This window comes from Rhipicephalus sanguineus, chromosome 8 (genome assembly GCF_013339695.2).
Source record: "Rhipicephalus sanguineus isolate Rsan-2018 chromosome 8, BIME_Rsan_1.4, whole genome shotgun sequence".
NCBI lineage: Eukaryota > Metazoa > Arthropoda > Arachnida > Ixodida > Ixodidae > Rhipicephalus > Rhipicephalus sanguineus.
In genome coordinates this window covers 97,486,194-97,507,926 of record NC_051183.1, presented here as the reverse complement: position 1 = coordinate 97,507,926, position 21,733 = coordinate 97,486,194, and the positions used below count along the sequence as shown (strand labels likewise).

Here is a 21,733-nt window from a genome sequence, read left to right as displayed (position 1 = left end):
CATATGTGCTACGTTCTCCTGGTTATCTCCAGTTTATTCCTTCCTGCAGCAAATTTACGTTCGTCATTCCACACGAAAGTAAGTTAAGCGCCTTTTCTCACGATGAAGTGCGCGCAGGATGCGTTCCTCAAACAGCCGCGGAAGTGTGGACCAATGCGGTGACAAACCAGCTGAAAGGATATACACAAAATCTCCGTTTCACAACACACAAACGAACAAACGCGCTCTCTGTGTGATGAGTCGCTGCAGTATTATGTTGCAGTGACGCGGTATTAAATATTGCCCAAGTTTCCGCAATTTTAGCTACTAGCGGCCAAAATATCACGCGCGTAGCAGACGCCCGCCGCTTTGACGCGGCTTCCGCCGCGGAGAAAGCCCACGGGTCCGGCACGGCAGCGCCGCGGCGCGGAAGTTCACCGCAAAAGGCCCTCGCTCCTCCCATGTATTCGCGCGGCGCTTTGGACACTCCCCCTATTCTAGGTCACTCTATCCTCGCGAAGCCCGCGCAGCCGCCATTCGGAGAGCAGCGGCACTTCTAGCGCCATCTAGTGTCGATTCACACAAGCACCATATTGCATACAATTCTATTGGACCAACGCCATGTAGGAAATGAGACGAGAAATGGTGATGACGACACGGATTGTGTACAGCGGCACCTACAATATCGTCCCTGAACTGCAGTTTGTATGTACTTCTATGAGACAGCGCCATCTGCCGTTTACGCCGGACAGAGATACTGCCGCTGACGCCGGACAACGGAGACGTGACAAGGTTAGACTAAGAGGAGCTACGCCCCTAAAAAACTCTCATAGGCGACATTTTAAGCACACTGTAACGTGTAATTTATGATACTCTCTTTGTGGCAGCGTGGCAATTCGCTTTTGTATCCTTGGAAACGGGCAAAAGCGGATGGGTGTGCAGCCATTGCGAACCGTAAAAATTCAGGTAGCCTTAAAGTACAGGTAGCTGAAGTGCAGGTAGCATTAAACACTGCTCTTCAAGATGTTCGAAAAGCGCGGACTCACAAATGTCAGTGTAAAGGACACGCACCGGTGAATAACTTTACTTTATTTAACCTGCACTCTGTGAACGGAAAAGGTGTTTTAGCCGCGAATGTTTTACGGAAGTGTGTCAAGCGGACTTCGAAAAAAGGCACAGGCACTTTACCCTAGTTATCTACTCGGGAAGTGAGAATAGCCAATGTGTGGTGAATGCCAGCGATCGCTAACAGTAGTGCAATGTCTAGATGCCTGCCGTCACATCGAAACACGAAGACGTACATGTTTCCACAAAATATACAAGTTGGGCTCACCTCTGCACCCCACCTCCATTGTATGTCGATTAGCTTGTGCCTCTTAAAGGAGCCACTAATTTTTGGATGAAGTTGGCTTTTTTAGAGTTTTGAACTATGAGGTTATCGCTACGTTTAACCTTGCTTTTATGCGTTCCTGTGACAGGCGCAGTACAACCCAAGTTCATCTTGCAGCAATAAATGTGCATTAACGAACTTGCGTTATGGTGCAATGTCTAGGAGCGTTTATGCAACGAAGTGTGACTATGCCAAGCAATGAGGAAGCTGACAAATGTGCATGGTCGGCTGCTCTGCTTAGTTAGCTTGACAAAGATAATGTACGATACGAGGACCACGCATTAGAAACAGAATTCGTCGGAAGTGCCAAGATGAATGGAACGCAGCAAGCGAAAGGAAACTGCAGACAATAAAGCCACTAATAGGAAAGCGCACTACCAAAAACATGGCAGATATAGACCAGGGGCGGCCCTAGGATTTTTATTTACTTTTTTCGGGGGGGGGGGTGTGGGGGGGGGGGTGAAGGGAGGGGCACCCACGTTAAGGGAGTTCCATCGGGGGGACAGGGAGGTGGGGAATTCATTAGTTTTGTTTTGACCGTAATAGCTCTGACCATAATAGCTAGGGGGGGGGCTGCAAACCGCCGTGCCCCCCCCCCCCTGCGCTGCTCCTGATATAGAGGTAGCACTATGCAGGGATATAATAGAACACACATGGAACACACTCACACGCTTATGTTTTAATCATGTGTAATATGCTATAGCAATAAAGGAGACGTCATTTTGCGATCTCTTTAGAAACCGCATACCTCCGCACCCATTCTTGATTCTTGGAGACCACCAAATACTTTCACGGAAAATAGTGTTAAGGCTTTTAGATAGTGTAGGCATCTTACGAGGAATCTCATATTCCAATTAATTTCAGCCTTTTGTCACTGCCGGAAAAATGGCTGTGCTGTTTTGTTTGTTTCACACGTCGCACACCCCTTACTCTATTCTCTGAAAGGGCTGTTGATGAGGCTGCATGACTTCTTAAAGACCGTCGTTCTTGCCCTTTTTTAAGGTTATGGGTGCATGTAACCTATATTTCAGTTGTAGGCTCTATACACCACTGTTATTTTTATCCTTCTTTGCCCTGTTACACTGTTTACGCGAGCGTAAGACCAAACTTGTGTATGGCACTCTTGTGGAGCAATCGCCACTTCACTTGCAGAGATCATACCTGTCGTTCATGTATTTTTTAAAAGTAAATGCAAACAATGAGCATCCCGCACACCCTACCTCAAATGACCTGTCCAGCACAGCGCTTCTTTATAACCGTCCTCGAGTGAGACAGCCCTACTCACTGCGTGTGAAAGGCTTGGCGGAGGAAATGAATGTGCCACTTCTAGAACACAAACTGATGCCTCCTGCAAAGCAGCTTCCACCGTGGCAGTGGCAGACTATCGACTGTGACCTATCCTTTGTAGAGGTTACTAAACACGCACCACTGGCACATATCCACACGTATTTTCTTGAAATACAGCCGAAATATTCCTATCCTCAATACTATACAGATGCCTCAAAATCGCACACTGGTGTATCCTATGCAGCGGTCGGTCCATCCTTCTCGGAGGCCGGCGTTCTCCACCCTAATACAAGTATTTTCACCGCAGAAGCCTATGCGCTATATGCTGCCGTTAAACACATCAAGGAAATCAAACTACAAAATGTCATTATATATTCGGATTCATTAAATGTCGTAAAAGCATTGAAAACCCTCAAGAAACAGAAAAACCCTGTCATCGTCTCGCTCTACTCATTACTATGCACGATTTACGCATCTCAACAGCACGTTGTGGTATGCTGGGTGCCAGGACACCGCGAAATCGAAGGGAATGTCTTGGCAGACAAACTAGCTGCATCCGTCCAAGAAAACGCACACGTCTCTTCAGTTGCTGTCCCTGCTGTGGACCTGAAGCCCCTCCTAAAGAAATCGGTGAGGGCATACTGGCAGCGCTTGTGGGATGCAGAAACGGAAAATAAATTGCACGTCATTAAGCCACGTCTTGGCATTTGGCCACCGGTATGAAAGTCACGTCACACAGAAGTCACACTTTCCAGAATTAGAATAGGACATACATACAGTACACACACACCTTTTGTCCGATGGTGACCCACCCATGTGTGAAAAATGCGGTGCGCCACTTACTTTTCTTCACATCCTGCTTCAATGCACGCATCTCGACGCTATTAGAGAAAAGATTTTTCCATCATACCGCGAACAATTCCCACTTCACCCTTCAATGTTTATAGGCAGGGAACCTATTTTTAAACATGACTTACTCTTCCGTTTTTTTCAGAGATTTGCATAGCTTCAATGTTATATACCAATGCAACCGCAGCACGGCCTCTCAACAGAGGCAGCTGCTGGGGTAGTTTCAAAGAAAGCACTTGCCTCCAGGCCTTTGGGTACAAAGCAATTGAGGAGGCACACGTGCTACTCACTTTTTCTCACTTTTGAAATAATGATCGCTCATCACTCATCGAACAACCATTGACCAGTCCATACGTCACCACCATAATTTTATTGTATATATACATATTATTTACGCTTATCTAGAGGGCGTTTTTTAAGGCCATTTTACAGCCATCCTACATCCGAACATCGCAAGTCATTGATCACTGCAAACATCCCATCATTAGTAATGGCGCTCTTTGGCCAACAGTGGCCCTTGCGCCATAAAAACTCATATATCATCATCTTGTGGAGCAATCGATTCATAATGGGACACTAAACCGACAAACATCAGATTACTAAATCACAATTTTACAATACGGAGAGTACGACTTTTACCGCGAAAAGATGCTTTGTAAGCAAGCAAACGCGCACAAAGATAATATAGGTGACGACGGCACCTTCAAGTTCCCGCAGCCGTAGCCAGTGGGGCTTGGAGTTGGGCTCCGCTCATAATATTCCCCGTCACCTTTCGCCTTTTACTCCTAATAAAGTTTCTTCTTCGACATTTTCGTCATTGAACCAGTGTGGACAAATTACGCTAAACGTCACACTGACGTTACCGAGCTGAAGTTTCGGCGCCTATTCAGAATGGAAAATTTGACTTTCATTTGTTCTGATAATAGCCCTATGATGGCGAAAGGAATTACAATAGTGTTCTGAAAAAATGAAAACAAGCTCTATCTCTCTAAACTGATTTAATGCTTTAATGCAGTGTATCTTAAAAATTACGAATTGTTATAAAAGATGGAGAAATGCTTCTACAGAATTTACGGACTCCCACTGCGGAATGCCTATGACATGCTTGACATATATAATTCGGCTGGTAAAAATTCTATTAAGAAGGAAATTAGGCTTTTTCTCCTCGCGGACGCTGTAGTGCAGCGAGGGTGCAGGCGCAGGGGTCGTCTTAACCCTTTGACACCTATGTACACATTGTGTACACCACTTGTGTCTGCCATTTGTAACGACTAGGTATACTGAGCTTTGGATGAAATGAACCTCCTGCATAACCAATTTGTCTTCATTTAACTTCATTTTGCCATTCACATCTCCTAACTGGTAAAGAGCGCCCCGCCACGGTGGTCTAGTGGTTATGGCGCTCGGCTGCTGACCCGAAGGTCGCGGGATCGAATCCCGGCCGCGGCGGCTGCATTTTCGATGGAGGCGAAAATGTTTGAGGCCCGTGTACTTAGATTTAGGTGCACGTTAAAGAACCCCAGGCGGTCGAAATTTCCGGAGCCCTCCACTACGGCGTCTCTCATAATCAAATCGTGGTTTTGGGACGTTAAACCCCAGATATTATTATTATTAACTGGTAAAAAGGCTCCCATCTGTGAGAGATGTGGCGACCAACTCACCGCCCTGCACATCTTAATCGAGTGCCGGGAAGCTGAAATAGAACGTAAACACCACTTCCCTTTAATCTACAGAGAGCATGTTCCCCTACATCCTTCATTATTTCTTGGTGTAAGTCCGTTATTCGACAGTAAGGCTGTATTAAACTACATAAACGACGTCGCATTGAATGTTATAGTGCCAAGAAACTCGTAGCACACCCTCTCTAGAGATGGTTCTGCTGCGAGTGTCATACTTTGTGTAGCACGCGCCTTCAGACCCTTCTAAACAAGGGATCTGCTAAGGCAGTAGTGCTCCCGTTTATATTTTACAAGCGCCAGGTATTATCTGTTATACAGAATCATTATTTACGCCACTCAGTCCTCTTTAGTATACCACTAGTCATCCCCATATTTCATTACCTATGTCTTTTACGCTTCTGCAGCGACCCATTTTAGGCCCATTTACAGCCATGTCACATCTACATCCCTGAACTTCTTCTAATTAGTTGCCGCTAACTTCTATTGAAATGGCGCTCTTTGGCCAAGAGTGGCCCTTGCGCCATTAAAATGAATCTATCATCAACTTCATTTTGCAGTGTACTGTTGCATATTATCAGTTGGCCGAAGGCACCACACTGTTCGACGGGTCGTTCGACGTGTCCCTTCCAGCGAGCCAATAATTCAGAAGTAAAATTTGTCTTTGCTTCAAATGCGCATAACCAAAAACGAATTCGCACTATATTTCTGGCGTAAGATTTCGTTCTATTAATGCAAAATTGGAGCATGAATGACTTCACAATAAATAGATATTTAATTAAAATTTAATTAGCATTATTTACTTTTAGCAAACGTAAATTAACTCATTATGACAATATTTTTGTTCCAATAGAATATCAAGTGCCTTGAAATAAAGTATCGATTTGAAGCGTTTACAGACAGTTCTTCATAGGTGCCGTCTGAAAGGGTTACCACAGCATATGTAGGCACCTTGCTGCCCGCTAGCTCGCAGATCAATTGCACAAGAGCTGTAGGTGTGATCTGCGTCAAGTGCCACGTACTCTTGAGGTTTAGAACCCGCCAAAGGATGAAGCACAGAAGAGAGAAGTGGCACACGCAAGGACTGGCCAAAGCTTGATTAGCCGCTTCCAGTCGTTGTGTGGGCCATTTGTCTCCTCTCTGCTTGGTCTGTTGGCTGGTTCGAATCCTCAGGAACTCCCAAACCATCTCTTACTGGCGACCGGGACCACATCTCGCCAGCATGGCCTGCCACTGTTCCGGAACAGGCTTTGTAATGGGGAGATTGGGGATGGGCTGGTGATGTTACGAAAGATTTACCCGCACACCATTGTGGAATGGTAATAGGTGCGTGCTTGCCACCGAGCTGAATTGCACGCTTACCATTGCGCTCATCCGCGAAACGTGGAGTTAAGCATACAGTGTAAGTTAAATCGACGCATTACGCATACAGCTTGAGCAGTGTGCTTGATTGGGCTAGTTGGTGCGCAGTAGGTGAAGAATAAAACTGCGCGTAAGACGGAGCAAGATCAAGACACAGACACGGCGCTCATCCAACAATAAAGGTTTATTGCAAAATAACTAGAATATATAGGAAGCGGGTTTCTGCTCAGAACAACAAAACTTAATTAGAAATACATATACACGTGATAACGGCCATACAACGAAGACAATCAGCTTGAGCGCATTATCAAGAAGCTGTCACAATAGCACACCCTAGATATCTAATTTCATTGCAGTGAAGGGAAATTGAGGGCACGCTTACACAAGGAACTCCATGCTGTTGATTGTGGTCATTGGGCGCTATAACGAGCAGCGCGCACGCGATATTAGTGAAGCCTTCTACATTCTCTCCTTAACTTTGTAGTTCTGCTATATACGAAAACTGGGACAGTAGGACTTCAGTCTATGGCGAACACGAATCGTAGTCACGCGAATAACGTGACTTTCCTGTCGCGCACATCATGAATTTATTTCCTCCAGGTACGTGTCGAACATACCCGCATGTCGCGGCCAGTGGTATGCGGGTATGTGCCACAGGTGATTCAGTGTATATGAAAACTTTGCAAATAACATGACGGGGTCAAGAAGACCGTTTCGCCAGAATTTCGGTGCCGGCGTCGGCAGCGTTGTCGACAGGTGGAACATCCTGATGGAAGCAAATAGACGTCAGACTCTGCCCAGGCGGCGCTGCGAAAAACACCGCCACCAGCGCCCTCATCGCAGCCCTGGCGCTAATTGGGTAGTGCAAAGAGAGCCGTCCGTAGGCGAATATGCATAGGCCACGATGTAACCCCCCTCTTTCGTTGGTGTCGAGGCGCGGTTTCTAGAAAATCCATGTCCTGGAACGCTTCTTCCGCCAATCCACGCTTCGGAAACAATGGAAGCTTATCAAAGCGAACTGCAAGTACAATGCAAAAGAAGTTTTAGTTATTCCGGCGCGCTGCAATTCGCAAGTACAAGCGAGCATCGCACGACATCGAGTTCGAAGGAAGCCCTCCGATATCCGTTCTCTAGAGCTTAAATGCGTTAAAAATCGGGCATATACGTAATGCCAAAGCGATGAAGTACATACACGATCAATTTACTCGCTTTATCAGGTACAATCTCACTTTATCAGGTACGAATGGCCCCGGCGATTTTCGCCTTTTTAGTTGCATTCTCCCTTAATTCATCTCTTGTTTCCTGTGCATTGGAGCTGTTTTATTACGCATCTTCAAATGGTCTGTTGGTGGTCGTGTTTCGTTTGTATACACTGCAAATGGGGATACGTGCGTGTCCACTTTCGCGGGGTACAACCAAAGGCAAAACCGTGGCCTCTGAGATAGCTACGACAACCGCGGACGCCACGGGCAAAACAAACCTGAAGGTGGTCATGACCACCATTTTGTGATTTACTTTTATGACGCAAGTGTTAGCTAGTTAGAACCAGAACACTGAGCCTTCCAAACGTACGTCCGCGATGCTGTGTGGTGACGACCAACTCCGATTATAGGTTGTCGCGGTCTTCGTATCACGCGTCTGCGGTCTGCTTTTATCTGCTCACTCTTGTGTTCACACGGCACGCACCGCGGCCAGAGCCTCTCCTGAGCTTCATAGTTAAGGCTACCACGGTTCCTCATCAGGGCTACGCAAAACAGCAGAGCCACATTATCACACTTTGCGACCGGCGGTGGAGTACGAGGGTACTTCGCTTACCCAACACGCTCGCAACGGCCCGTATCCAGCGCTCTCGCCTTTCTTTGTACGACAACTACCCAATACATGTCCGACAGGTGGCGCCACGCGTCTTGGAAACTCCATCCAGAGTCCGACGTCTATAATAAAAATCGGCTGGATCCGGAATCGAACCCAGGCATTCTGCATGACAGTCAAGTGTTCTACAATTGAGCCACGTCAGTGCTTCAAACTGCTTCGGAAAAAGACCCTATATATGGAGGCGTTATGTCAGAACAATGCCAGTGTGGTTGCAGTGTTGGCTATCTGCTTTAATATCAATGTAATGAACATTACATATGCACATCATCGCACCGTAGTGTTACTACGTGGCGATAAAAGTGACGTCTCTGCTCTAACTTGAGTTCCGACATCACGTGTCAGCATGTGCTACCCTTTGCACGTCAGTGCACTCTGCGTGCCTGGTAAGCCCACGATATACGCACAACTGGTATATTTACAAAAAAAATGTCTGTCCATTTCTCAATGCCTGGCACGAAGCGAAAAATCCGGCATAGGCTGCTACTGGCTGATAACTTTGCATGAAACTGATTGCCAGAATGCGTGGGATCTGCGGTATTTTTATCCGGAGGAGAGAATTAATAGAGGAGATGAAAGTCAGCCAAAGAAAAGCGCAGCTACAGCTTTCAACAACTGCTTTTGACTGTGTGACGTATGTGTAGGAACGAGTTCTAACACTTCGGTTCATTTCCTGCACTTTCATCAGCCTGCTGAGGAAGATTGCTTTACTTTTTTGCTCCTTTATTGTTGTATGAATAAAGAATCTGTTGCTACCACCGAGCACTGTCTTCTTAAGAAACGAGTATTGTTTCTTTGCTTAGTACGCTTTCTCTCTATTCACTCCCAATAAAAAAAAAATTACAAACACAAAATAGGACTGTGCGTCGACGTTTATGAAATATTCAACAGTTCAATGCGCGCTTGTTCGTCAGCTCTGCAGCAAGGGGTAAAATTGCTCCTCCTACGATCTCGCGTGGAACAGACGCCTTAAATTGGACGCGGTTCGAATAGACGAGCAGCAGAAATCAGGATGGCAGCGATCAAGCTACTCATTTTGTGCGCAAGCTTTCTTAGCGCTTTCGCAGCTAGCGTCGCAAATGACAAATGTGGGAGTTCTAGCGGAACTCAGTCTGGGGAAACCTCAAAAGATGGTTACAATGTAAGTGTTATATCGCTCTCTGCTTTCAATTATTTTCGGGAGTTTGAAAATATTTATAACCGAATTATTCTCATCTGAGCGCTAATTTCGCTTAAAGCAAAAGTTTACCTGTAATTCACCTCTAACACGATGCTAATGGCTGCAAGATAAAAAGCGTTCGTGATTTCATTAGTCTACCGTTAACTGTCTAGTCGGATGTAACAGAAGGTAACGGTTGAATTGGCTGTTCTTCCGTGTAGGATGAAAACCTGGAAGTAAAGCCTCGCACGTTAATGGAGTAATTCCGGAAGCGAGATTCATAAGACAGAGCAAGCACTCTTGTTCCATGCAGGAGCTCCCACTGCTGATTGATTGGCGCTTGTCCTGGTGTAAATTTAGGGATTATAACCCCATCAGGCGCGAATTATTATGGGAAGTCTGTAAGCCTGTAATATTTACACAACTGTATTGCAAGGCGCTTGATTTTATACTGCGAGGAAGGGAAGGTGGACAAATGTTGATTTGCGCATTTTGCAGTGTTTAATCTGAATTAGCGTGTAATTACACATCTATTTATTGTGATGTAAGTGATGTTCTATTTCAATATAAATGGGATGAACTCTCAGGCTCGAAGAATTTGTTATCGGTTGTATCCATTTTGAGGAAACCGTTGACTTTCCGAGTAAATAAATTTTGACGTTGTTGATCGATGAAAGTGTGCTGATACCGGAGGCAGTGCAATCGGCGCAACCGGTGGACAGTGCAGAAAGTGTAAGTGGTGCGGTACGCCTCTCGTACGTGTTTCGCCACGTAAGTCGAGTGTAGCCGCTGCGCTGGCGCGGTCTTGAGTGGCGAGCATCGGTCGACCGCTCATTATGAGAACGCCCGAGGCGCAGCGTACCTATAAAAAACGCTGAGGAGAGCAGAGGCGGGAGTGCGCTGGTCAGCTCCGTTAGTCGCCCACCTTCACAGCCTGGAATGGCTCCAACATATGTTATTCGGAAGGTTACCGTTATGCATAATACTGGATTTAGTGCGGCACAAAAGGCACGTTTCGTATGAACGAACAAGTAAATTTGGTGCATAAAATGCAGCAAGGATCGGCGAAACAGTTCATAAATCGATCAGGGCGACTCGGATAAATTAGACAGGCTACTCTGAGGTGGAAGAGACGTGCTTGCTTCAAACTTGTGCACAGCAGTGGTAAAACCTCTAAATTAAAGAGAATGGAAGTATCCAGGTCGATATCCCGGCTATCGTAAAGCCATTCAAGTCACTGTTGGCACGTCCGGTGTAGTAGTAATTTTACGGCGGGTAAATGGTGCAGCTACTTAACATTTACCACTTCAGACGCTCAGTGAGATGGCCTGTACACGAAAAAGACGCCCCAAAAATTGAATTACTGTTTGTGCAATTACATTCTACCTAATTGTCGCCAGAGGAAACCTGAACTTTATAATGTGATGGAGCACGTCCTGGAACACTCTACAACCACTGACTTCAACTACTTCAACGACCATGACTTCAACGCTCCCGGAAATTTGTTGGGAGGCCTCCGCTGTGACGCAAATTGGTTTGACTTATAGAACACTAGCTAAATGTGTCTTGGTTGCGTGTCTCTTCAATGTAAAGCACATTTGTTATGATGTCGAATATAATCATGAATTTACTACTTATGGGATTTCAAGGCGGACACCTTCGAACGGGAAAAGTGATCGGCATCGGCAGCGTCGATACGAGTGATGCAAGATCATCGCGTGATGACATCCCTGACTGACGTCATATTTTCGTCAGCATGACATCACAGGTCGGAAAATCTTGTGACGTCATCGTAACGTCATTATGACCTCACCTCACATGGTGACGTCCTCACAAGGTGTCGTAGCTTATTCAAACGTGGGCTGATCACGGAGGCACTGCACGGTCATGCGAGTCCGATCCCGGAGGCTGTGCAAAACCACGTCGGGTGCGGAAAGCTTTTTGGCGGGATTAATACAATCGATTGAGTATAAAAAATACGACGGAAAAGATGGGTTTCGCTCTTCTAGTCGCCTTGTGGAAATGTTTGGGGGACCGTGTGACTTTTTATTACCAAATTTAACATACGATGCAGCAGTGTATTTTAGCGGTTTTATTATTGCGGGGGGGGGGGGACAGCAAGTACGTGAACGATGATAGTCCATTAAAAAAGGCGAGAAGATAAAAACCGATCACCTTGTGGAATGAGTACTAGCGTCGAGCTCGAAGGAAAGAAAAGAAAGTGTGGGGCTGGAGCCCGTTGTTTGCGGAAACCGGAAGCCGTCGTCGACAATAGAGACGTCAACTCTGGAGGCACTTGATCTCTAAGGGAGGTGAGGAGCGCCAGCTGCAACAGATTGAAAACAGCCAAAGATTCCGTATACGCTGTCATGATCCTGTACGGTTAATGACCATGATATGAGGTACAAGCAGAAGGAATTTCGGATAGTCATTCCTAAATAGTTATGTCTTCACAGTTCGGTGACACGACAGACCCTAACTGTGGCGTCCGACATAAAATCGTTGCCAGTCAATATTCTTTAGCACAACCGCACTCTACTGTGTTGCACTTGAGTTTCATTTTCGGACAGGTGATACAGATGTATGGGTACGCCTAATAGCCACTCGACATTCGGAAGCGGTCGTGAGTTCTTGCGTCTATAAATTGCCACACAGGATTGAATCAAATAAATTTTTGGCTCCCATACCTCGCAAGCCGTGGCCTCAATGAAAGTGCAGCGCCTGGACAACCATGTGCATATGTTGGGTGCGATAGTCGAGACTTGACATCGATCGAGAACGACCCCGCATTAGAAACACGGAGCTGCTGATTTATAGAGCAGATATACGCAGAGCCCTTTCAGCGTTGCCAGAGATATTCCAAAAGAATGGGGGCAGCCTCTAGAAAATTCTGAAATCCACAGTTTTTTTAGACGAAATCGGGCGACCAAGATTTGTTTAGCCTTGTGCCGTGTTTAACAAAATAAAAGGCTGTCGTGACGCAACACCTACTTTTCCTTCTTCAGTGGTGTGAATTCTGAAAGTATCTTGAAAGTGACGAACGGCTCTCGGATATATATATATATATATATATATATAATTTCGTTTTAGTACCAAATATTATAGCTCGCGTACGTAATAATTTGATGCTTGTAGCACATTACTGAAAGGACTTCTTAATTAGCATTCAATACTCATTCTGTTCACAAGCAGTCTAGATGTCGGGGCGGAAGCTAGAACCCCGGCGTCTACATACCTTCTTCGTCGAAGTCTGATGACATGTAGAGAGAAATTCGCTTTAGTGACCTTTGTACTGAACTCAACGCTTTCGTAGCATATATAGCTATATTGCTTGACATACATCAAGCAATTCATTACGAAACGGGAATTTCGGAATCTCACCTTAATATCTGGTCGTAGGTTTCAGTTGAAATGCAGTAATCATGACATAAAGACAAATAAAGTGACGTTATAATTGTTGTTCTTCAATCAAAGTGTACAAATAATTATCGCTGTGCTTTTCATGGCTTCCTTATCTGTTGGCTTCAGTAGGTTGCGTCTCACAAAAAAAAAAAAAAAAACTGCCCTCGATCATTTTTTCCCCTACATATCCAGAATGCGTCTTCCCAGCTAAGATACCCTGTATAGTAGGTACTGTTTGTAGATTGACTGTTCTAATATACATTGTAGGGTATTCTATCCTGAAAATGCCACTCCGAATGTTCGTAAAGGTTGGAGAAAAACCTCCAAGAAATGACCGAATGGTGAATACGACATTATATGACGTGCGTCAAGAGGGAGTGGCGAAGCAGATATTTATAAATAGAAACAAGGTAAAAACAACACATCAGCAATTTCGATCAAAAATGCGCTTTATTCCGCAGTAATCATTCTCCCGAATCTGGTAACCATGGGAGATAGAGTACATGGCATCTTGAAAAAAAAACGCCAGGCCTGCGCTGAAACCGCAGCACAGTCACAGCGAAAGCTGGAAAAGCGGCGTTTCTAGAGCCCTTTGTAAGCTCTCCTGGGGCTACAATACAAGTAAACTAGAAAGGTACCCACTACGCCATAAATCACAATTTTGGTGAAGTTGGGAAGCACCTACTAAGCCATTATTTTTCATTCTGCGGAGAAGCGAGGCACCAGCTACACGTCTGTAAGGAATAATGTGCACTTTGTTGACGCGACGACTGATGACGATGAAGAATTATGGCTCAACCCTTTGTAATGGGTTGGAAGCTTTAAACGGCCCACCAGTTATGTAATTTGCATTGGGTGAAGCCCGGTCGCTATTTCCCTCTCCCGTCATGCTGTATACCATACGTTGACGTGGGAGAGAGACGAGGGGGGGGGAGAACTTTACTGAGACCATGAGGAAATGGATCATGCGCTTATGGGCTGGGCTTCCTTGGCAACCAATACAAGTGCACTTGCGAGGAACCCACTAAGCTATAAATCATTGTAATTTTACTGAGACCCCAAGGAAGTGGATCATGCGCTTATGGGCTTCCTTGGCAACCAATACAGGTGCGCTTGCGAGGAACCCAATACGCTATATATCATTGTAATTTTTAAAAAGTAGGGCAGCAGGCACTGTGCCATTTTTCGTCATTCTACGGAGAGCATTGGTACCTGCTAAACGCATGTAAGGCATTATGCGCACTTTGTTGATGCTGTGCCTGATGACGATGAAGAATTATGGCAGAGCCCTTTGTAATGGGTTGGAAGCATTCAACAACCTACTCGTTGCGCAATTCGCATTGTGTGACGCCTGGTTACAGAATTCGCGTTGTGCGACGCTTGGTGCTTATTTTACTCTTCTACCACGCTATATTGCATATCCTAATGTAGTTCCTTCCCGACATGAAGCCTGTATAGAACCTTTTTGCAAAGCAGTTTCAAGCACCGGCATGGCTCAGAGGTTGAATACTGGGCTCCCACGCAGAGGGCCCAGGTTCTAACCTCGTTCCATCCTGGAATTTTTTTCTTATTTCGTTTTTTTTTCTTATTTCGAGCGATACTGGTTACGGACACCGGCAGCGGCGGCGGCGGACAACTACGGCGCCAAGAACGGCCGGTGAAATGATCTCGTAACAGCTTTCGCTGTAAAAAGGATGCATTAAGGGACAAGGACGGCAAGGTCTCAACCAATATAGATAGAATAGTTGAGGTAGCGGAAGAGTTCTATAGAGATCTGTACAGCAGCCGAGACAGTCAGCATGATAACGTAAGAAGGAGTAATAGCGCAGAGGAATCTGACATCCCACCAGTACTGACAGGAGAAGTAAAGAAAGCCCTAAAGGGAATGCAAAGAGGCAAAGCAGCTGGTGAGGATCAGGTAACATCAGACCTGTTGAAAGACGGTGGAGAGATTATGTTAGAAAAACTGGCCACCCTGTATACGAAGTGTCTCTCGACGGGGAGGATACCAGAATCTTGGAAGAATGCCAACATCATCTCGATCCATAAGAAAGGGGACGTCAAAGACCTCAAAAATTACAGTCCCATCAGCCCACTGTCCGTTGTCTACAAGCTATTTACAAACGTAATTGCTAACAGAATTAATACGACATTAGAGTTCAATCAACCAAGGGACTAGGCAGGATTACGTACAGGCTTCTCAACAATAGACCATATTCATACTATAAATCAGGTGATAGAGAAATGCGCGGAATACAACCAACCCCTATACATAGCCTTCATAGATTATGAGAAGGCATTTGATTCGGTGGAGACATCAGCAGTCATGCAGGCACTGCGGAATCAGGACATCGACGAAGCCTATATGAACATAATGGAAGAAATCTACAGCGCATCCACAGCCACTATAGTCCTCCGTAAAGAAAGCGACATAATCCCAATAAAGAAGGGCGTACGGCAGGGAGACACGATCTCTCCAATGCTATTCACCGCGTGTTTACAGGAGGTATTCAGGGCCCTAAATTGGGAAGAATTAGGGATAAGAGTTAATGGAGGGTATCTCAGTAACCTGCAATTCGCTGATGACATTGCGTTGATGAGTAACGTGGGAGACAAATTACAGCTCATGATTACTGAACTGGATACGGAAAGTAGAAGAGTAGGTCTGAAAATAATATGCATAACACTAAAGTAATGTGGAACAATCTTGGCAGAGAACAGCGCTTTGTGATACGTGGTGAGACACTGGAAGTTGTAAACGAGTACGTCTACTTAATACAGGTAGTAACCGCGGAGCCGAATCATGAGTGAAATAACTAGAATAAGGATGGGATGGGGCTCATTCGGCAAGTATTATCAAATCATGAATGGTAGTCTGCCACTATCCCTCAAGAAGAAGGTATATAACAACTTCATCTTACCGGTACTTACCTACGGAGCAGAAACCTGGAGACTTACAAAGAGGGTTCAACTTAAATTGAGGACGACGCAGCGAGCGATGGAAAGGAAAATGATAGGTGTAACCTTAAGAGACAGGAAAAGAGCAGTGTGGGTCAGGGAACAAAAGGGGTTAAGGACATCATAGTTGAAATCAAGAAGAAGAAATGGATGTTGGCCGGGCACGTAGCACGTCGGCAGGATAACCGGTGGTCATTAAGGGTAACTGACTGGATTCCAAGAGATGGCAAACGCGTGAGGAGGAGACAGAAAATTAGGTGGGTAGATGAGATTAAGAAGCTTGTAGGTATAACGTGGCAGCAGAAATGCACAGGAGCGGGTTGATTGGCGGAACACGGGAGAGGCCTTTGCCCTGTAGTGGGCGTAGACAGGCTGATGATGAAACAAAGGATATTTGCATGTGTCAAGGAAGGAACAGGAGAGAAAGGAAAGGCAGGGATGTTAATCAATCTAGAAGGACCGGTATGCTACTCTACACTGGGGAAAGGGATGGTGGAGCTTTAAGGACATGTGTCAATACGGCGACATGCAGCTTGTCGTGAAATTTTCATAAAAGGTGTCCGTGCACTTAACAAGTGTGGAATAAAAAAAGAGCGTCATGCGCAAGTGGAGAGACTTCAATTAATAAAAAGTACTCGTTTCAATATCATCATGTACACGTAGCAAACAGAACAGAATTGAGGTGAGTGCGGGTGATTAGCCGCTGCTTTCAGGTGCTGCACTGAAGCTGCGACGTCGTGAGGCCATCAAAAGGCCTCGAACACTGCTAGACAGAGCAGGTCAACAAGAAAGAGATGTTGTCGACTGTGGCGCATGACGGTTAAGTGTTCCCTGCCGGGGTATGGAGAATATGCGAAAGTTGTACTGCCTATTAGAAGTACCACAGTGAAGGTTTCTGGAACAACACACTTTGTTCATTTCCTGAATATAGCTCTTACGACGTATTTACGTTGCGCAAAAAACGAAGAATATTGGCACATGAAATGATTTGACGTATTGGGCTAGTAAGGAAATGTTCAACAGTTCACTTATCCATTTCATTAAGTTAAATGAGCGCTCAATCATGAGCCGTGAAGAAAGGGTAAAAATTTTTAAGCATGAGGTACCTTTAGCTTCCTTAGTAGGCGGAATTCTAGCAACCTTAAGCTGAAAGGCAGCGTCGTTATACGGGCACTCTAACGAGACATCCGGCTTCTCAAACGAAATCATCCGGGCATCAAATAAAGCTTCCGGGTATCTTTGCGCGAACAGAACGAGTACATCCGGAACACCAGTAAAAATGGTTTCGCGGCCTCTTCGAGAGTCAGTACCAGTAGACGCTGGTGCGCCACACTGTGCGCGGCGCACCAGCGTCTCTCCTGCGTCGTATGTTGGCCGCATACGCGAGGCCAAGCTGAAGATTTATCCCACACAGTGAGAGGGAACAACAATGTCCACTATATAAACCAGTACAGAGTATGGTGTGGCGCGATGGGGTGCGCCCTTGCAAACATGCGCTATTTCCATTTAAGATTGTGGCTAGTATCATCTCCAACGGATCTGCTTCCGCGATGGCCATTTCATGCTTACGTCTGCTTTCGAATCCGAGAGAGTCAGCCCGATGCATCCATCAATGTTTTTTAGGCAGGGAACCGCTTTTTAAACACGCATCGCTGTTTGCATTTATAAAAGACGTCAATACCTGTCATGCTTTGATCCCAGGTGATCCGTAGCACGGCCTCTGAAGAGACGCCGGTGCTTTAGTTTGTTGTATTAGCACTTTTGTGATCAAAAGCGTGGACAACGCATTCGTGCTCTTCCCACATTCTAATATTTTAATAGCATTTCACACCTATTTCATTCAACACTCATACACCACTTCAGACAGCACTGTCATTATTTTATGCCATGCATATCTTTTACGCGTCTATATATCCAGTTTTTAGGCCACTCCACAGCCCCATTACATCCCCTCATAGTATATCATTGGTCACTGTTCGCACCCCATTATTTGTCTTTGGCCAAACACGGCCCTTGCGCCATTCAAACCCACATAACAACAACAACGGAGAGTCAGCCATGTTTTAACGATTGCATTGCGTCAAATCGACTCCTTAAATTGGACTTGTTTCAAGGAGAATTTCATAATTTTACTTCAGATAAAGTCAGGATTTTAGCCGTCCATTTCTACACCTTATGCGCACACTCTCGATGCCCTTGTGACTTCAATTCGAAATAGAGTGTACTATAGTCGGTGACAAGCTAAGAATAAAAAGTAAACTGTACCGCTGTCCATTTGTATTACGCGCGTCCAACTACGGCCGCTCTTTACCATGACGTAACGGTTAAGACGAACCACTGAAAAATACAACATGGCGCCGTTCGCGACGAGAGGCGAGGTACCGCTGCACCGAGAAAAAGATCCGTCATTTCGAAATTCCTGCGGTGTTTGTTACTTCCAGAAGAAACTATTTCCTACTGTTATTCGCACGTACCCAGTATCGTCCTCGCCGGTCGTCATTCGATGCAGTAGAAGCTTGTGACTGTGCCGCGTTTGAAGTGAACCGAAGCGGCAGCAGCTCGGAGTGTTTTACAACGCGTTCCGTCGTTTTGGCAGCGTCAAGTTGCAACACGGCGTGTCTTCCCTCCATCGTTTGGAATGCATCAAGCATATCGCCTAAGGGTCACCACATCGTCGATTGTCGTCGCGTTCATTCGTGTGCAGTGAGGTGAAAGTGAAGTCCGCATGTGCGCGTCTCTGTACGGTTTACCGCCCGCAAAAGCCATGGCATTAGCGTTGCCACGTGTGCGCGTGTGTGTGTTGCTTGGAGCTTGCGACGTGGGAATCTTGGTGATCTATTGTGATATGTGCCGTGATGTGCGCCTATATAAGTGACGTATGTGCGGACGAGGCTAGAGAGAGAAAGAAAGCGACCAACATAGCTCGTTAGCACAACACAATGCGAAAGTAAACAAACCAGGTGTGGAGAATATGCAGTGGTGTGTGATTTATAAGACTGGTGGTCATCTGGTGCGTTTGTGAATATGTGACGTGTGCCTATTGGCGCAGTTGCGTCGTCCCAACGGAATTTAGTTTAACCAGCTCAGAATGATGTGCTAGGTTGAGTGCCCGTCGCCTAAGTATCGCGCTCGATGCACGAACCCCTTGCAATGAGAAACGCCGTGCGAGGTAATCGTTGTCTACAGACCGTGAAATGATGCGCTCGCTGTGACATGTCGATTACATGGATCGTGATCGTAACTGAAGTGACGCCTCTAAAACAATTATTGAGTAAAAAAAAAGCTTTTGTTTTTAATAGCGTTGCATCCTACTTCACGATATCATATTTGGAATTCTTGTTTTTGTCTAACGTGCGTTTTTTTAAATTTCGCGTGTATTGTGTGCATGTACAACGCAGTGATAATTTGTTTATATTAAACTCGTGAAGCTTATACTGCATAGACCCTTTTTTTTAATCGCTTATCCCTTCTTGTAAAGCCTCACCCCCTCACTACTCACCCCCTCACAAATGAGGAGGGAGGAGCTGGAGAGGTGGGGCTTCACAATGTACGAAAGAAATGTACTTACTGATTGTGTTCACCGAGATTATCCATATAGACATCTATATGTTTTCCTTTTTTTTTTTCCTTCGAGGATGCACGTGCTTTTTCTATGCCCGAGTGTATAACTGTGGTCTTTTGGCTACTGATTTTTTCATTGCTACATTTATTATTGTTTATTTTTATTTGTCGTCCTACCTGCACGGTGGACGATGCTATAAAAGCGCATCGAAGCCTCGTAAATTTTCCCTCGATAAAGATCGGTCTCCAATCGAAACGTTGAAAATAAACTGTCTTTTGAGAAGCGTGTATCCTTTTCCTATTTGTCTTACGGCAACCGATGACAGCCTCTTCACAATCTACGTATAGATATATATACCTTCGCGCAGACACACACATATATAGAAGGTAGGGGCCCCTCTTCTAGCAAAAGTGCCCCCCCCCCCCTACTGTAATGCCCACGGGGGCGACGCAGGTATGTAATAAATAAATAATAAATTAACTAAAAACTTGAACGTTAAAGGGCTTAAGAGGTAATAGCAGTGCCAGTGCAAGTTGTCGAAGCAAGAAACAATCCCACGTAAAACGCTTTTAGTCAATGCCAATTTAGCCGCGTACACCTCCTTGGCGTGAACGTAACGGCAACGCATGCAATGGCCCCCACAGTTGAACGCCATGTGTGCAACACGCTTTTATTTCGCTGAAACAAGACGTCAAATGGAGCCTTGACGTTTTCCTCAAGCACGATGACAAGCACGGCGACTTGAGACGCAAATGCGGTATTTACGGCAACACCAGAGTAGGAATTCACAAAGGCGATCTCAGAATACTTCGCCATACTTCGCTTTGAGTCACAGTTGCCATAGTTACAGCGGACAGTGAAGAAAACTGACGGCGAGAGTTTCGCAAAAAAATTACAAACGACCTTTATCAAATGGAATTAATGTGCCGGTTTTGTTCTGTGAAACCATAAAATAACGATTCCTTAATCTTAAATTTTATGTTAAATCTGGCATTCTTTGTTTTAATACCTAGTAAGTACTGCTCAGAAACATCACCTTTGAGATGTACATTACTTCTTCGTATAGACTCCGAGATGAACGCGGTGGGGGCTGCGATTTAAACAACACATATATTGTTATGCTGACGCTGAACTCCGTGCCTTCACAATTTATTTTATCTAGCTTTGCTTTCTTTATTTCAATATCAGTGCAGTATTGCAAAATAAGGTGTATATGAGTGAAAATTATTGCCATTGTTTAGGAACTACTTCGTTTGTAGCGCGGAGGCATGCAAAATATGAGCAATGCGGCCTCGTGGGCGGAGCTTATATTTATTCTTAGGCTGTCACCGACTATAGAACAGGGGAGTGCTCAGAACGGCCGCAGCACCAACGTATAGAAAGTGAAGCCCAAACAGGGTGAATCCGCTTGTAGCGCTGCGATCGGTAGTCCGTAATGTGTCGTCGTTTAAAGAGTTGCGCGCGGCTCCGCGAAAGTGGTGCAAGGGTACAATCCCCGCTTCCCACTCAAAAGGCCCGGATTCGAATCGCAGCTGTACAGGGTGGGTTTTTATTCGTAGTGTCTACCTTCATAGCTGTATTGGTTTTCCTTACTTTCTTAAAACTAGCTTCATTTGCTATGTATTGCTACAAAAAGTAACGCAAAATGAGAAGTAAAATAGAAAAAAAATTCACAGTGAGCGTAGATATTTTAAGCGCCATCCCGCGGAATTCAACAAAACATAAGGTATAGCCCCCGAGATTGAATCCCACGAGATGGCACTGCAAATAACTATGCTAACTGTGAAGTTTTTTTCTATTTTACTTCTCATTTCACGTTACTTTTTGCAGCAATACGTAGCAACTGAAGCTAGTTTTAAGAGAGAAAAGAAAAACAACACAGCTATAAACGTAGACACTACGAAAAAAAGCCACCCACTGCAACTACCATTCGAACCCGGGCCTTTTAAGTGGGAAGCGGGCATTCTACCCCTACACCACTTTCGCGGAGCCGCGCGCAACTCTTTTAACAACGACACATTGCAGACTACCGATCGCAGCGCTACAAGCGGATTGAGCCTCTTAGGGCTTCAGTTTTTGAAGCTCGTTCCGGGCACTCCCCTGTTCTAGTACACTCTAGTTCGAAGTAATATAATATGTGTAGCGGCATTGACGGAATGCCAGTAAAAGATTACATTTTGGATTTTCATTGAACGTCAGAAAATGTTGATCAGCAGAAAAATGCTGTTTCAGTAACA

General features: G+C 45.3%; 1 protein-coding gene across 1 annotated transcript in view; it reads left to right on the top strand.

The window, feature by feature from the left end:
* The first annotated feature begins 9,404 nt into the window (after positions 1-9,404).
* The window catches only part of LOC119402234 (uncharacterized), a 94,913-nt gene continuing 82,584 nt past the window's right edge, over positions 9,405-21,733 (top strand). The window contains exon 1 of the mRNA XM_037669368.1: positions 9,405-9,556. Coding sequence (XP_037525296.1) covers positions 9,428-9,556 — 129 coding nt within the window. The 5' untranslated portion in view covers positions 9,405-9,427. The remainder of the gene's footprint in view (positions 9,557-21,733) is intronic.